Below are 19073 nucleotides of genomic sequence, written 5' to 3' on the forward strand. Positions count from 1 at the left end.
ACATGGACCCCCTGCAATTTGCATACCGCCCCAACAGGTCCACGGAGGACGCCATATCCCATGTGCTGCACACAGCAGCATCACACCTGGACAAGAGGCAGGGGAACTATGTGAGAATGCTATTCATCGACTACAGCTCGGCATTCAATACCATAGTCCCCTCCATACTCATAGCCAAGCTCAGGGACCTGGGCTTGGGCTATGACCTCTGCCAGTGGGTCTTGGACTTCCTGACTGGCAGACCCCAGGTGGTGAGAGCAGGCAACTGCACCTCCTCATCCATCACCCTCAACATAGGGGCCCCCCAGGGCTGTGTTCTGAGTCCCCTCCTCTACTCCCTGTACACACACGACTGTGTGGCTCAGCGGAGTAGCAATACAATCGTCAAATTTGCTGACGACACAGTGGTGGTGGGCCTGATCTCTGCCAACGACGAGAGGGCCTACCTGGAAGAGGTCAAGGTCCTGGCGGGATGGTGCCAGGAAAACAGCCTCTCCCTGAACGTCAGCAAAACAAAGGAGATGATTGTGGACTTCAGGAGGTCGGGGGTCAAGGACTACAGCCCCCTCAGCATCGACGGGGCACCGGTTGAGAGAGTCAACAGCTTCAAGTACCTCGGAGCCTACATATCCGAGGACTTGACATGGACCACACACATTAACAGTGTGGTGAAGAAGGCACGACAACGCCTCTACTTCCTCAGGCGCCTAAGGAAGTTCCAAGTCAGCCAGAAGATCCTTAAGAACTTCTACTCATGTACAATAGAGAGCATCTTGACCGGCAACATCACCTCCTGGTTTGGGAATAGCACTGCAAAAGACCAAAGCAGACTACAAAGAGTGACACGTTCAGCCGAACGCACAATTGGAGGGGGGCTCCCCACCCTCCAGAACATTTACTACAAGCGTTGCAAGGGGAAGGCTAAGAGAATTATTAAGGACTCGAGCCACCCGAACAACTGCCTCTTTGAACTGCTGCCGTCAGGCAAGCGATACAGGAGTCTCAAGGCGAGCACAGAAAGACTCAGAAGTAGCTTCTATCCCCAGGCCATCAGGCTGCTAAACGAACAATGAATGAACACTACACAACAACAACCACCAAACACACATAGCACACACATCCACACGCACACACTCACTTTAAACAAACACACTGTAGCACCCACTCCACACACTTTATAGCACACACCCACTTTAAACAAACACACTGTAGCACCCACTCCCCACACTTTATATTTATGGATGAAGGATTGCACTACAACTCGTACACCTTACTGTAAATTGTACCTAAAATTGTACCTCATCCCATTTCTGCTTTGCACTAGATAGTACTGTACATTAGTACACTGCATAGTATTGTGTATTGTATATTATATGGTAACTCAGAACATTGTACATATGTCTATACCGAACACTGTGACCTCATTTTCTTCTTCTAAATTCATGCTATATTATGTTATTATGTTATTTGATACTATCTTGTCTAGCACAGTCTCTGGAGCGTAACAGTAAGAAGCATTTTGTATGAAAGTATTCTGTACTTCTGTATGACAACTATTAAAGAACTTGACTTGACTCCCTTTAGGAGCAGAGAGAAGAGACGTGTCTAGAGAGAGACTCCCTTTAGGAGCAGAGAGAAGAGATGTGTCTAGAGAGAGACTCCCTTTAGGAGCAGAGAGAAGAGATGTGTCTAGAGAGAGACTCCCTTTAGGAGCAGAGGGTGAGATGGAGTTGAGGAAATAAGATGGTGGCTGTTGGGAAGTCGAGGGGGGCAAAGGTCACACGGGGCAGGGAGAGCCACTCGCAAGAAGGTGAGAGGAGGAGTGGAGGGGAGGAGTGGAGCGGAGGAGTGGAAGGGTCAAATCATAGGATATTGCGACGGAGGGAGGCGAAAGGGTTGGTCACTACCGGTATTTGAAGAGGGACAGGTGCGAGACATGCTGCCCAACGCTGAAAGACTTGCCGATCGGCCGAGAGGGACGGCACAGGGTTGTCGGGCAGCCTTGACTCTCACCGTTATCTCAATAACTCTATCATTGTGATTTCTCAACCATCTGGATGTCCTGGGCCTTAGTGTGTAGGCAGTGGGAATCTCGTGATTCAGTGGTAGTCGGTCTGCGCTCAGCTGGTCTTGCGTGTGGGGGCGTACAGGGAGAGAAGGGACTCTCTGGATGCTTTCCTTTTAGTATTGTGTGTGTGGTTGAGCTGGTGTCACTGTTTGCTTGCCCTGTTCTACTCCGCTCCACTCTGCATACCGCCGTGCCGCACGGCAAAGGCAGAAACTTCACCGCGTCGCCATGGTTACCTCATAGCAACAGGGATGTGGATGGAGGATGAGAGAGACTGGTGATGGAATATGTTTTTGCAGATCGCAGATTGCCGTGCGAGAATGGGGGCTGATGTTGCTTTCGCTACTTGGGTTAATTGGGAGGTTTACGTGTTCCTCTCGTGTGCCCATTACGTTAAATGGCAGAGAAGGTTCATGAAATCCATTTTGGAATGGCATGAATGGTGTTACTGAAAAACAGCCTATGTTTTCTCATCTTGATTGATTGAAAACTTTATTAACGGATTGCAGAATGGGTACAATAGAGTACATCTCAATACACACAATTGTTAAGGGGATGCAGACCAGAGAAAGACTTTCGTCTTGTTTACATCAGGGTCCCCCATTTTCAATTCATCAGGACATGACATACATGACATACAGATAGACAGTACTGCTACATCTATACATTTATGACATACCAGATTTGCAAATACAGTACTGTTTGTGATACAAAAAGAGTCCAGAAAAGAGAGTATATACATTTGACGTGAAAACTGTACATTGGAGGAGGTTGGGTGGGGTTGGGTGGCTGGGGGGGGGGGGGGGGGGGTGTATGTCGGAGGGGTCTGAGAACAGTGTTTTCCAATTTCCAATTTACAAAAAATCTTCTTAAATGCCATTTGTCCATTGTCTCTTAATTTACATTGTCATTTACATTGAGTCATTTAGCTGACGCTTTTATCCAAAGAGCCAACAAAGGGTTACACTCAATAACGAGTGGAGTCGTTCCACTAACACAGAGCCCGACTCAAGTGCGTCACCCGGAGTATTATTAGACGATAAGAAGAATTTTTTATTTATTTATTTGTTCATTCTTTTTTTTCCTCTCCTAGTGCTGTGCGTGTAGGTGAGAGAGTTATTAGGACAATATCCTGTGAATACTGTCCTCATAAACATACAAAGGTCTATTTTTGTATCGTGTCGTTTGTTCTGTTCTGTTCTCAGTGCTTCAGACTGAGAGTGCCTCCGGTGGCAGTGTGTGTTGTGTGTGTGTGTGTTGTGTTGTGTGTGTGTGGGGCGGTATGTACTGTACATCAAAGTCAGAGTCAGCTTATTCGTTACCTACTATACAATGGCAGTGAGGTGTTTGTTCTACGAGCCCCCCACCTCCCTAGACTGTGTGAGCATCAAAGGAACGAGAGAGGGAGGGTTCCAGTGTGTCCCCCGCCATCTGTGTGTGTTTTATTCTCCTGATTATCACTATTTACCTGTTCACCGGCCGTGCCAGCGGAGCGCAGATTGGCTAATGAGGGCTAGCGCCTCTGTTTTTCTAATGAACCCTGTAATTATCCCTTTAGCCATGGGGCTGTTTGTGTATTTGTGCATGCACGCGTGTGTTAATGCGTAGACCCTTCTGTGTGTGTGTGCGTGTTTTCCTGTTTGTGTGTGTTTTTGTATAGGTTTGTGTGTGATGTAATTATGTGTGTGTGTGTGCACGTGTGTGTGTACAGACTATCTCTCCTGTCAGGGCCCCTATTAACCTAACCAGGGGTCCACAACGGGCAATGTCGGAGACACCTGTGAACTGTCTGATGGGCCCGCTACCCCCCCCCCCCCCCCCCCCCCCTTATCATCGACCGGGAGAGGACTGTGTTTTTCCATGAGAGCTCTTTGGCGTTCCTCTCGATTGGGTGACTGCTTCTCACCTGCTGTGCCCTGTGTCAGTCAGTTAGTCAGCCAGTCTGAGCGGTGCATCCCAGTGGTGGTTTCATTGGCCTTTTTAAACCCGTTTTTCCAAAAACAACAGGGCTTTTGAGGTGATGAAATCACTGCACCCAGGCAGCAGTGGTTAGGCACAAAAAAAAACCTGAGTACATATCTGCTTAGAAAACGAAAATGTTAAAAATATAATAATAATAATCTCCATGTGGTAAATACACAGGTCACAAGTTACAACATGTTTACATGAACGTTTTTGGAGTTGTATTTGGAGTGTATTTCGTGACCGAACTAGGCTACACTGGCACACCTACTTCCAGTGAATGATGCTAAGCTAGGCTAACGGTGCGGCTGTTCCCTAAGCCTAAAGCATGCACGGAGAAGAAAAGGTCCAACCATTTTTCTCTTCCAAATATTGACGTGATTTTCATGTTTATATCTCACGGGTCGAACAAACCTCAACATTATTGCCATAAAATACAACATATATTGTTTCTTTACCTTTCTGTGAACGTCTAGAAACAAAAAAAGGCACCGCAATCCAGTAAAAAATGGCAGAGCTATGGACATTATACAAAAGTAACGGTACTTACAGTAGATTTCATTCGCGGTATTTGGTGCCCTGTAACGGGCGCCTGGTGGTACTAAATCCAGATTTAACTATGCCATTGGAAAGAGCAGATTTGGCCCGAATCATAGATGTATGACTTGGCCATAATACGGTCATTTATAGGCCTGATATTCTATATTCATATTTCAAATTGCATGTGTCCAGATGGCAAAATGCAGTACTATATCTACAAAAAAATACGTAAATCATCTGCTCTTTGTTCATTAGTACACTTGATCTCAAGAAGGTGCGGATTGAGCTCAGTGGCAATCTTTCACGTTTGGTCAATGTTAGCATGGTGTTATTCACCGTCAAAGATGAAGAAAGAAAAATATTATAATATATATAAATAATCATTTATATTCTCCTTTGGTTCATTACAATTTACTCAAGCATAATAACAGACACAATATTTCTGACACTGGGAATACATTCCCTGAGGTCCATAGATAGACAAAGAACATGCAAATGGACCTTGTAGAAGTGGATTTAACTATTTAAATCGTTGGTGGGTTTAACACATATGTTGCATCTACTATTGTCATTAATCCAAACTAGTGATGCACCAAAATGTTTATTCCTTTCTGAAAACGGAAATCAGGAATACTTCGGTATTAATATTACCAGCATTATTTTTATTTATTTGACAATTTTTACCATAATACCATTACATAAATTAAATTCATTTAGCTTTTGATTTATGCTTTTCAATTTCAATGACAAAATGTAATTACAAAACAACAAGGTGATGAAGAAACTTTTATTAGTCTATTGAACATTGAACAGACCAAAAAAGCACAATAAATGAAAATATGTTTGAGCGAATTGTTTCCCATATTATTAGGCCTATACTGCACTGACTGTTGAGGAAAAAAAAGGGGGGGGGGGGGGAACGATTGCATAATATCTGTCTGTATAACAAAAAAAGTGCATAGGGATAAACTCACAACAAAGGAATAATTGCCCTTTTGACAATAAGCCTATGTTCTATTTCTTCAGGAAAGGTGACAGGTTCTGCCTTAGAAGCGTCTCTGCTTTCTCGCTTCCTTTTCTCATCAATGACATGAGATGCAGCACTAAACAGTCTCTCGCTGTCTGTGCCTGTGGATGGGGCAGACAAGTACCTGCGCCATCTGTACCAGCTCTGGAAAATAGCCTTGATTGGTCCTCCAATATCCAAGAGGGCTATGATCGAGACTGTGCTTTATCCTCGGTATAAAGACCACTACTTTGTTGTGCGGAAAAAGCAGCGTGCAGGTGATCCAGGGTTTAATTGGATTTGATGGAAACGCCAGATGAACGGAGATGGAGTGCACAGCACAGAGGATACGTTGAGTCAAAAGAGGGCTTGTACATAATTTTGCATGCACACTGCTTTTTCCCCACATCAAAGTAATGGTCTTTATACCGCAGGTCAAGTACAGTCACGATGCAGTACAGGGGTTCAGAGTCACAGAGGGGGGTGTTCCCAGGGGAGCATTATATTCACATTTCCACCCAATAGACAAGAGTTTTCGGTCGTTGTTCTATAGTCGACAAGCTGAATACATTTCCCACCTCATATAACCTGTGCAAAGTCCATCTTCGCCATTTTCTTTGCCGTCACAATGTTAGGGGATTGTAATAAAAAAGCAGGTGATTATCCTGAGCTGTGGCATTGCACCATATTGTAAGGCAAAACGCCTCACGATACTATGAATAGGAATGTAATTCTAGAAGAGACATTGAAAGCTCTGTGTCAGCATTCATTTGTATTATTATCATGCATCTCATGGCTATGACACAACCTACAGTATGTCCAACATCACTGCGTTATCAATCCGTGGATTTGATATGTTCGTCCATATTTATCCCTGCTGCCAGGTAATATTGCCAATTGACCTATCTCAAACCCTGCCCTCTTGTCTTGATCCTCCAATCACAACTGTTTCTTCCCTCAAAGCAACAGTTGTGATTAGAGGATCAAGAAAAGAGGGTGGGGTTGAGATGAGTCCATTGCTTCAAATAGGTGCCCCCGCAGCAAGGACCACATCAGTGTACGTGTCCAGCAGGCAAGCTAGCTGACTAGAATTGGATATAAATCTAAATATAGGCTACTATATATATTATATAACCATGGCTTCAGGCCAGCAGGCCAGTTCAGACTGCTGAGATGAAATTGTGTTGTGCGCTCAATCACATAAATTGAAAGAGACTGTGGGGTGTCTGCTATTGTGGCTTTACCTCCACAGGGTTAAATGGAGAGGGCTTTAGAGGAAATCCACGCTAACACGGAAAAGTCCGTCATTGATTTATTCATCATGAACTGTATTCCATCCACTTGCCAACATTTTCAAACGAGAGCATGTGACCCTGGGTGCTGCCAAGTCAGTCTGGCCTTCGCCGCCAATGGAACATCTCCAGGAAATGCCTCCTGATGACATCACGGATTATCGTCTTGGCTCTCGAGTCTTGCGCTTCTGGGAGAGACGTCACGTACGGTATCTAGACTGACCCGTCCAAGATTGTAGGGATATTTCATTTCAATTTCAACCTTTATTTAAAATTGTAAGCATCTGAGGTTTCCCTCATTTACACAAACGACGATTGTACAGTACATAATAAAAACAATATTCACAGAAATTTAAACACCAGAGTAAAAAATAAAAAACGTTTCAAAATTATTTAAAAAGATCAACTAAAACAGTTACAGGTTGTCACACAATGATCTGAAATCATACGTTTAAACATTCCAAGGGAAGGGAGAACCTCCAATTTCAGCGAGAGTTGAAGGACATTCCATGAGTTGGAGGCATCAAAGGAAAAGGCTGACTTCCCTAGCTCAGAAAATTTTTTGAGGAACCCTAAGAACCATCCAGTCATTCGATCGAGTTATTCGATCGATATATCACCTGTGTCATGTTCTCTCTCTCTCTGCCTGTGTGTGTGATGGTTTTAAGCTGGTGGATCCTCATTGTCTGATTGGGTCCCGTCTTAACACCTTGCCTGGGAGCTACAGGTCACAGAGATCAGCCCCAGAGAGAGCAGCAGACCCATCTCTAGTCGGTAGTCGCCCTCCAAGCCAAGTGTCTGGTGTTTAGTGTAGTTACTTTATGTTCTTCTTTATATTTATGTACAGTAGCACCGCTGCTTGTTTAGCTTTGTCATTAAAAAGGCAACACTGCCTTTAATTTCTTACAACTATCGGTCATCATTTGGGCCTGGTTTTGGGAGCGGCGAGGGAGGGATGGGTTCTTCAAGAATAGTTTGAAGGTGGATTTAGTCTTTAATGGACACTAAAGGGCCAGTAGAAGACAACAGTGGGAGAAAGTATGACTGTGTCCCCTGAATTATGCTAACATTCTGACCAGCAGGACTCTACAGAGATCACCAGTCACAGCTATGGTCATTCACATTCACATTCACAGCGAACGGCTCAAGTCAGGGCTGCCGACGTAACTATATGGTGTGGAGGTTGTGTTTTCGCACACGCATTTAGTCTGTTTATGAACAAGATATCTCGAAAATGAATGGCCATATTGCTATGATATTTTCTGTGAACAATCATGACCCGTAATGGAAGACATTTCAACTCATTTTGGTGACCCCGTGACCTTTTCTCTAAGTGAATTGCATCTTTTGTGTCGTATAACCGCAGTTAAATGCGTAACCCGCATCGGCTCGCTCTGTTCTTTCTGTTTTTCCCACAACCAGGGGAAAGGCCACTCCACCACACTTACAGTATAGTATGTACATTGTACAGTGTATTTAATTGTCTAGTTGTTGTACTTTAGCCATTAGTCTGGATCACAGGACTGAGACTGTGGGTATAAGCTGCCATTGGCCGACTATTTCAGTCAGAATTATCCTCCCCTTCCGCTATCTGCAACACTATTTTGCAAGGGCAGGGCACCGTCGCTGCATCTTGGGTTTAGCGCCGCCTAGGATGGTTGTGATTGGTTTAAAGAAATACAAACAAGCCAGAGCATTTCCCCCCTATATGGGAATGATAATAGGTTCAGCCAGAGCTCTCTCCGCTGGCACAGTGCTAACATAGTGTGGAGAGAGGTATGGCTACAGTACGTGGGACTATTTAGCCATTGAAACTCTGCAAGAAGACCTTTTCTAGGCAGGACATTTCACTTGCTGTCCCTCTAACATCACTCGCTTGTTCAGGTTCAGGATCTGAATTATGTCTCGGTTTCAACTGCTTGTGATACTGGTTGATTTGCTGAAGCATTGTACAGATCAGGTTTCTTTTTAATACGACTCTGGGTGCTTCGATTCAAAAGTATGTCGTCATCTACTGTAGCCTATACTGTGAGCTGCGAGACCGGTGGCGAGCGAGAGAGATGCTCAAACCGAACATTCAGTTTAGCTCACGCAGCAGATGGTGGAATGGACAATGTACATTTGTTTTGTCACTGTACTCTAGAGACAACACATCCTGCCTTAAAATATATAGGATTTTCCCGCATTACATTATTTTGGAAAAATCACTTTTTTCCTACTCGTAGGCTGCTCCTCTGATTCCCACAAAACTTGCTGTGTGGCATCTAGGAACGACTATCTTTAAATATATTATTTAGATCACATTTCAGATAAACGCATTGGTAAACACAAAGTGATGTGTTACTTGTGTGAATGCTTTGTCACCAAACTTGACAAATGTATTTGTTGTTTTAAGGAGCAGGCCTGTGAAGTTTAGATTAATTTGTGTTCTCATAGAACTCATATCATGAACTCAACAGCTTGTCCAATCGTGACATTTAAAAAGGGTTGTTCATTTGTGATATGTGGTGTAAAATGTTGAGTTTGAAATTTAAGTGGGGAGATTGTTCAGCCTTGGCTGAGGATTCTTCTATTTACTTCTAGGGAAGACTCTTTTTCAGCAGTGCCTGGCTGCACACTCCCAGTATGTGAGAATTGCTACATGTCATTGACAGAAAGCACAAGGAAGAAGGGGACCTTGCCTGCAATGTCCTTGCAGCAATACAACGTTTAATTGGAGTGCTATCCTTGACTCCAGTACTACCATAAAATAAACACGATTCTCCAGAATAGTGTTTTCTCTAGAATTGCCTGAACTAAATGACTATTCCTTAGGTCATGGGCCATTATGACCTTAGTTGAATGGCAATGCTTTTAGTTGTTTTTATTATTTGCATGTTGTGAGTAACTCCCTGTAAAATGATGAGCACAGCTCAGGCATCGCAACAATATTTACAAATATGTATTTATCTTGCAGAAGTTCTTGATCGTAAAGAGCGTGACAGCGTTCCTTCACCCGATAATAATAGTGCCGTCTGACACCAGCCCCGGCACAGCGCTGCCGTGTCAGTCCTGCTCGCGTCTCAAGTCACTGGCCTGAACATGACCTTGGCGTGGGAGGGTGTGGAAGTGCTGAGGCTTCACTGATTGGATGCGTAATGAAATGTTGTTCCTCTGAAGTTTGATAATGAACAGGGAATGGAGCAGAGGGATTGATGCGTGACGCGAGGACGTCCTCCAGACTCAACTACACAATGTTTTCATTTATCCAGAGGTCTAATTCAGAGACTGTTCCACACAATTGAGAGATGTTGTGCCCATGAACGAAGGTCCTCTCATGGGTCTGATGGATGAATGTTCTCTCACAGGTCCCCATACATTCATTGAAAACAGGTTTCCCCTTCACTTTCTGTTTGGTTTTCCAATCAGAATGTTAAAGCGTCACCCTCGCTTGGCTATCTTTCCGGTCTTAAGAGAACCCTGTTGAGTCGGCAGTCCTGTAAGCACCAGTCCCTCGGAGCATCTCAATCTGCTTGGTAAGAAGGCCTTATCTTTGCCTTGGGGCACCAAGACGCTATTTGTTCAGCGCATAAGATAACGTCGCCGTGTTAGCCTGCGTTGCAGTTTTTTGCTTTGCAGATAAGCAGGTTCATATGTCAAATAGTGTGTGTGTGTGTGTGTGTGTGTGTGAGAGAGATAAGGGGGGGGGGGGAGTACCTGTGGTGCTCTTTGCTAAGTTTATTAGCTGTAAATAAACAAATATAATAATAAATAATAATAACTAAAAAGTGAGGCCCAGACTGGTGATTATTTTAATGGCGACGTGAGGAAAGCGCTGCACGTCTGCTTCAATTCGTTATGGTTATTGCAGAACTCTGTGAGGGTCCTCTCTCTCTAAGTCACCCCAGATAAGAGCACCAGGGAGTAAATGACTGGGAGGTAATGTTGATAAAAGAGTTACACTTTCAACCGCGAACAGAAACCGCTTCACCGCTGCCATAATTTGAAGGAATGAATAAAAAGTGAGTTCTCTAAAAGTCTGTTCTTGGTCTATTCCACCGCTATGAGATCTACTCCCTATCCCTGCCACTCTGTAGGTTTGGAAAGCCACACGTTTAGTTGTTTTGCATGTTTTTCATCATAATGGTCCTCAAAAGATTGTTTACAGTTTCTGTAAAGGTCATTACTCATTCAGCGATATGATTGAGGGGTCATCCCAGATGCCCAGGGACGTGGTAGGGGTCATTGTAACACGTCTCACCACCCCATTTTCTGCCTGTCTGAACCGGGCCAGAACTCCATGGGACTCGTGAGTACTGTAAACGTTAATTTAAAAGCAAATAAAGGCTGGTCTTAATTAGAAGCTTCTTTTTATCATCATTTGCAAAGATTTTTTTTAAATGTATTCAACCTTCATTTAACCAGGCAGGTCAATTAAGAACAACTTCTTATGTACAGCGTCAGCCTGGTGAGAGGACAAAAGGGCACCTCGAAGGGTAACAGGGAAAATGGGACAAAATAAATGTATAACATTTAAAAAAATAAACCATAAGTCAGTGCTGAGAAAGACACCTGCACAACATACAGGCATATGTGGCTCCAATGGGAATTAAACCCAGTGTTTGGTGATTTGTGTTTTATCCTACACAGACAATGGAACCCCTAATCCTGGCCGTGCTACTACAATGCCCAACTCATTACACTAGACAGGGAATGGGACCCCTAGCCCAGGCAGTGTTAGCACCATGCTCTACCCATTGAGCTACACAGGGAATGGGACCCCTAGCCCAGGCAGTGTTAGCACCATGCTCTACCCATTGAGCTACACAGGGAATGGGACCCCTAGCCCAGGCAGTGTTAGCACCATGCTCCACCCATTGAGCTACACAGGGAATGGGACCCCTAGCCCTGGCAGTGTTAGCACCATGCTCCACCCATTGAGCTACACAGGGGATGGGACCCCTAACCCTGGCAGTGTTGGTGCCTGGTCCCTGCTTTTAATTGGTCCCACTCTGCTCCTGTGATGATGTATCCATCCGTCACTCCCGTCTGTCCCCGTCACAGCTGACGCTGCTTGGTAGCAAAGGACGCAGTTTGTTGAGGCAGGTCTTTAAAAATAGGACTGTCGGCTGTTGGGCCACCATTAGGACCACAGACGCTGTGTGGGTGGACCGGATGGAAGGGAGACGGAGAGAGAAGGAGGAGTGGCGATGGAGAGGAAGGGACGGGTGTGAAGAGGAAGAGGAAGAGGCGTAATTGGCAGATGCAGTAAATAGAGAGATTTCAATTTGGTGCCTAAAAGAAGAATGAAGCAGAAATGGATGGATGGCTGGATATAGATGGATGGACAAATGGATGGATGATGATATATTAATGGACGAACGGAGGATGGATGGATGATGATGATGATGATATTAATGATGGACGAACGTGGGACGGATGGACACAAGAAGTGTACGGGCGTCTGGGTTTTGGGGGTCGCCACATGAATCACAGTGTTGTTAAGTGACACCCGCATGAGGCCGGAGACCAGGGTGCAGCCGGCGCTTGTGGATGAAAGTGGCTGTTAAACGGAGAGTGGTCCCAGCCTTCAACTTATGGCAGCCTTTAAATGGATTCCTATTACTCAGGGAAACTCTGACTGTGTCTTTTATTGGTGCGCGTGTGGTGATGGATCAGCACCGATGTGTTTTAAGGTTAAACTCTCTCTCTCTCTCCCTCCCTCTGTCTCTCTGTCTCTCTCCCTCTCTCTCTCTCTCTATCTCCTTCTCTGTCTCTCCTTCTCCCTCTCTCCTTCTCCCTCTCTCCCTCCCTCTCTCTCTGTCTCTCTCTCCCTCTCTCTCTCTTGTTGGCACCTTCTGAATTCATAATTTTCTGCTGTACTCCTCTTTCCGTCCAATAAAATTGTGTCATAAAAGCGTGACTCCGATTCAGTCGAGCACAAAAAGACACACCCAGAGACACTCTCCCTGTTCTACTGTCAATCATGTGCCTACACTGGTGATGAGACAGATATGGGAGTTGGGCTCTACAAGAAGAAGAGGAGCAGAGACTGAGTGACAGATTAAAAGAGAGAAAAGAAAGAACGGCGGGTGGGAGAGCAGAGCCGTTATGCCTGGCGGTGATTCACCACGTCCGAGTTAATAACATGCACACGGAATAAATGTTTCTCTCCAAATCGTTTGTGAAATACAAAGACATGCTGGTCAATTTTATGTCCAATATGAACATTGGATTGGACATCATGGCAGCAATAAACGTGATCGGGTCCTCCGCTGTGATGCAACGCTGTCGTAAACCTTCACAGCGATACACATAGTACACAGCAGCGGTTAACAATGAATAAACAAATGTACATTCAAATGTGTGTTTGTGTGTGGAGGGGGGTCGGGGCCCAGAGAACAGCCTTACATAAGAAGAAAGGAGAGGTTTTAGCCAAAGGGTTAAAAAATATGGCGTGTGTGTGTGTTCTTATTGTGCTGTTATTGAGGATTTCTTGTAACTGTGGCCAGAGGGACTTTGGTCTCTCCACGTCCTCCAGCCCTTGTGGTGATGACGGTGACGGTGACGGTATAATGGTGATAGTGGTGTTGAAGAAATGTTGGTGACGACGGTAATGTTTTCTGTTCGGGTGTTATGGGATGATGATGATGATGATGATGATGATGATGATGAAAATGACAATGTAGCCTAGCTGCCGCTCGTGGATATGACGATGTAGTTAGGATTGTCGCTGATGATGATTATGAGATGCAGTGGGTGCCGATAATGATAATGATGATGATCTTCCTTCCCTTGCAGTGTCTGGCGGTGTGGGAGTCCTTCCTCCTCTCCCAGAGAACAGAGCCCAGCGAGGAGGAGGAGCAGGAGAACCCCTCCTAACGTCTGAAAAGAAGCAACTCTCTCTACTCCCTCCCGGCGCCTCCTACATAATTATGCAGAAGAGATGCAGCCCGACCCCCCCCCCCCCCCCCCAAACGCCCGCCCCCGCCATTGAAAACTTCTAAATATAGACTGCACTTGTGCACATCCATCATGCATACAAGCAAGCGCCCATGTACATGCACACAGACACACGCATCCCTCATTATAGACTGCAAACTCCACTTCTCAATGCAGATGCACATATGCATACATACACACTCACACTCTCACACATGTCCTATGTCCCCCAGGGCGCCAACCAAAGATACCGGACTGAAGATTAGTCTAGGATTTATTATCTTTTAAATCATCATTCCAGTGACGGCTCAGAAATCACTCACTAGCGTGAACTGTGAAGCCTACGTACGCGACCTCAAGGGTCGTCGTGACCCCGGGGGGGGGGGGGGTCACGGATTACACTACATCGACGGATCCGCCGCGGAGCTCTGAGGCAACGCGGGGTCACACTTCAACTGAAATCTACTCTTTTTATTAACACTTCGATCGTTTCCACCCTGTGTCTGCTGGCCCCAAGGCGGTTAGGTCCGGGGCTCGATCTATTGCTGAGAATCGTGGCGACGTCAAAAAGAGCACGGCGTTTTTGATAAGAGGAATTCACCAAAAGCATTACCATGATGACCCACATTCTTATCCAGAGCGTCGGAATGAGACGTTCTCTTGTTTACCGGTTTCATGACGACTCGCTGCGACGCTTTTGAACACTAACGCCAAATGTTTTATACCGTTTCTTTTCTTTTTTCTCTTTTGTTTCTCTTTTTCACTCTTTTGTCTTTCTTGAATATGTAAAGAACTGCTGAATAAATTGGGATTTTTAGATGATGGCGTAATAATAATAAAGATACATTTGGTACATTAAGCCTGTGTAGATTATCAAAATGTATTCATCTTGTTGTGTCCCGCCTACTTCCGCCACCGCACTGGACCTAATAGCCCTATAATGGCTGATATTCTATTCGTTGCATGTATTCCATATACTGCCATAGATCACTCCTTGGGGAGGCAGGTTCACCCTGTGACATTCTAATTTGTCACGCTCTGTGTGTAACTCGCCCAGCAATTAATTGCCGCGACTGAAGGTCAGCTCTTGTCATAATAGAATCAAAATCCCTTTGAAAGTTCTGGCAGAAAACATATGTTTAGTAAAATATCATCACTTCCACGAGATTCACACGTTCTGTGTATAGGCGACAGGATGGAAACTTGTTAATCACAGATATGGTGAGGGGCAACAGAGGCTTTCCTGCCGTTAGTGCTGCTGTGAACGCTGCCCCGTCACGTACACTGGGTGGGGGGGCGGGGGGACCAAGCACACCAATGTTGCACTTTGTGCAGCTCAGGTGACTCGGTACAGGAGGAAGTGAGAAGGGCCTGGTCGGTCTACCTTTGAAAGGTCTCTGGTGGGATTCCCAAGCAGCAAATCATATCGCTCTATGGCCCTTTATTTTTAAGATAAGATAGATAAGATAGTCCTTTATTGATCCCCTTTGGGAAATTCAGGCATCATAGCAGGAGGGGGGAGGGGCAGTACAGGTAGTAGAAGACATGGTACATGTCATAGAATTATAGTACAGTGGAGAAGTAAAAATTGACCAATTTGAAAAAAAAAAAAAAAAAGCTCAGAGCATTTTTCTGAGGCTCGCGGCTCCGCCCCTTCCTCGATGAGTTACATTGATGAGCGCGCTCCTTTCCAAAAGTTTAACTAGTTTCAACTTTATGCGCTGGGAGCACTCCGCCAAAAAACTGTGCCGCCGAGAGCTCATAAACGCGAGGCGCGGCGCTGGGAAGAGGAGCGCGCCTGTCGCTTCTCCAGCATAGAAATGAATGACAGAAAGGAGCTGACAACTCATAAAACGTCCCTGGTGGACACAAGCCCTAAAAAGATATAACAATAACTAACTCTGGACATGCGCATATGGGCAACAAGGTGCAAGGTGACGGTATGTATGCCCTCTCAGTTATATACAATAAATATAGTTACAATATATCTAATCTAACATATAATTTAAAAAAAAGAAATGCTAAATATATGCTCTGATGAAGTATAGGGTATGTATGCTGTGATATGCATCATATGTTATATTGTCCTTTTAGGTGGGAGCCAAACACACTTAGTTCCTAGTATAGCTGGATGTCTGGCAGTAGTCCCTGCCCACTGTTGTGGAGCCTGATGGCAGCTGGTATGAAGGACTGGCTGAGGCGGTTAGTTGAGTGTCGAGGGGGCACGAGTCTGTGACTATGAGTTTGCGCCAGCATGTAATTTGGTTTGGCCAAACGTGTGTGTCCATAACTCACAATGGCCTCACCTGGACACCAGCCGGTCCCTTTGGCCCCACTGGGTGTAGTCATTTTAGTTTCATGGCTATAACTAACAGAAACTGACCTTTGCAAACCCAAGTGGAAAATGCGGCAATGACTTTGAAGTGCATGTACTGTATACACCGTATCACAAATAACCAAATATTAAGCCTGTCTGAACATTTTACGAGTTACACAGTGATGTATTTATCAGAAAAGTGAAAGGACTATATTTTCTGAGTAATGAAACCTGCATGGCTGCGTACGTCATCGTCTCCATGGACACACAGTAGACATGGCCACACAGACGCAGTGAAGTGAAACAATTCAGCGTTCTCATTTTCACTTCTTATTTTACGCCTCTTTTGGCAGAAATGTTTGACAGTAGAGCATCGTCCAATTCCGCATCTGACTGCCAGGGTGCTAGGCAGTCCAAATATTTTTATTGATTAGTTAATTTTTGGGTTAATTAATCTAACCTAAATCAATCAAAAAAAAATCTTCCCTTAAGCAATGTCACGTGTGGGTCGTGAATGTTTTTAACGCCTGCATATTTTGAATACATGCCGCTCATGTGTGTCTTTAGTCTACAAGCTACTGTGATGATGGTTTAGTGAAGCCATGGCTTTGGTTTGTGTCGCTGGCGTAGCAGCCAGACATCACCGCTTCATTCGAGAGCTAATTACTTGACTTAGTGAGTGGGCGGAGGAGGGAACGAGAAGGAACGAGAAGGGGCAGCCCGGCTCCCTTCAGGGAACTCAAAACTATGAAAGGTTCCATTCGTGTATGTAGGCTACTGAGCTTAAAATTGATTAGTTAAAAATAATTTGATTGTCATTCTTGCCTGGCACTAGGCAGTGTGGGGATCTATCTTAAATATCCTCCTCTGTGGATTTCATAGGCTGCAAATAGTTTTGCAGTGTCATCTATGAAATCCATAAACATGGGGCGCAGCTGGGTAGTGTTGAGGTCCAAGCACTCGCCTACCACTGCAGAGACCCGGGCTGCGGTGCCTCTGGCTTGGTCTGTCGTTTGGAAGTGTTTGCAGGTGGGAAGCCGGTGGGGTATCAGTTCTGGTGGTTGCAACAGCCACTCCTACTGGTCGGTTAGTCTGTTCAGCAGGGAGGGGATCTGGGGGAGATGGCGTGTATCTGAGGAGGCAACTGGTAGTCTACACCCTCCCCAGACCAACAGAGGAGGCACGTGGTCATCTACACCCTCCCCAGACCGACAGAGAAGGCGTGTGGTATTCTACACCCTCCCCAGACCGACAGAGAAGGCGTGTGGTAGTCTACACCCTCCCCAGACCGACAGATAAGGCGTGTGGTAGTCTACACCCTCCCCAGACCGACAGAGAAGGCGTGTGGTAGTCTACACCCTCCCCAGACCGACAGAGAAGGCGTGTGGTAGTCTACACCCTCCCCAGACCGACAGAGAAGGCGTTTGGTAGTCTACACCCTCCCCAGACCGACAGAGGTTGTGTGTACTAGCCTAGCTTAAAACTCCAGGAGAGGTGGCCCACAGTATTAGGGGGTGGGAAGCTGGTGGGTGGGGATAGGACGTTGTGGACAGCGACTCCTACAGGTCGGTTGGTGCGCCTGCGCAGCAGAATCAGGAAGCAACGAGGGCGGCGTGTCCCTCCCGCGTGTATGCCTTCGACGACGGAAATGCATTTCCGCGTTCGAGTTTTGCGCTCTGATTGGCCAGGTCATGTGACATGTGCGCCAATCGTGGGACAGCAAGTTCTGCGCCTATTTCCGGGTCTAACAGCCTGCAAACTACCTGGCGTTCTATCGCCATGCTCTAAGACAAACTCTAACCTTAACCAACTTCGAAAGAGTGCCTAAGCTTAAACGTCGGAATCAGGGCAGGCGTTCTATCGCCATGCTCTAAGACAAACTCTAACCTTAACCAACTTCGAACGAGCGCCTAAGCTTAACCAGGGTAGAAACTTGCGGTCCCACGATTGGGCGTACATGTCACATGACCAGAAATGACCTGGCCAATCAGAGACGCGGAAATGCAGTTCTGTTGTAGAAGGCATTCAGGCGTCCCTCCCACGCAGACCCTTGCCGCTGAGAGATTGCGCTGTTCAGGTGAAAAGATGCGACAGCTGCCTCCTCGTGTACCGGAGGGGACACGTGATGCAAGGCTTGGTCCACATTGCAGCCGACCTGTGGGAGGCATGGCCTAACAGCGTTCGAGACAGGGGATGGTAGAATTGAACAATACGAAATTGGGATGGGAGAAAAATAGAAAATGGGAGAAAAAGTAGATAAAAAAAAAAGGGAAAATGTAATTAGAACGTTATTCCACATATGGGCCGTTGGAACAGACGAAAGTCACAGCACTTTGCACTTTGGTAAACCTCATATTTTTATATTAAGAGGTAATTATATAGTTTACACTGTTTATTGTTCTCATATTTCTCATATAAGCTGTGGGGTCATCTGACCCCTTCCGGCGGGAATCAGTGACATTTTCTCCATGGCTGTTCTAGTGTTAAAAGTGCACTTCACCAAAAAACAATGCTTATTTATGTTGCACATAATCTCACACACATCCAAAAACTCTATTACATTTACATTTAGTCATTTAGCTGACGCTTTTATCCAAAGCGACTTACAAGTTCTGTACGACAGGTCATCAGGAAGGGCACAACTCTATCAGATGAGTGCACATTCATTTAGCTTGACAGTTATTCATTGAAATTGAGACAAGGTATTGCTATTTTTTCCTTTACAACATTGCATGGTGCTGTAATTAACACAACACAAGGATTCAATGTCCCCGATGACATCACAGATGGCCATATTCACACTCATTTCATTCTCAATAACTGTCAAACTAAATTAATGTGTGCAAAACTGTTGAGTTTTGGCTGTGTGTGAGATTATGCGTCAGCATTGTTTTTGGTGTAGTGCCCATTTAACAGAAGTAATAATATAAAAAAAAAAAACGTTTGAACCCTTCAAGGTCTACGATC

General features: G+C 45.3%; 1 protein-coding gene across 1 annotated transcript in view; it reads left to right on the plus strand.

The window, feature by feature from the left end:
- The window catches only part of snx7 (sorting nexin 7), a 70812-nt gene extending 56164 nt beyond the window's left edge, over positions 1-14648 (plus strand). Inside the window, exon 9 of the mRNA XM_084326310.1 lies at positions 13649-14648. Within this exon, the coding sequence (XP_084182436.1) occupies positions 13649-13729 (81 nt within the window). The 3' untranslated portion in view covers positions 13730-14648. The remainder of the gene's footprint in view (positions 1-13648) is intronic.
- Positions 14649-19073: the final 4425 nt, after the last annotated feature.

Source organism: Notolepis coatsorum, assembly GCF_963971535.1.
Source record: "Notolepis coatsorum genome assembly, chromosome: 12".
NCBI classification, from domain to species: Eukaryota; Metazoa; Chordata; class Actinopteri; order Aulopiformes; family Paralepididae; genus Notolepis; species Notolepis coatsorum.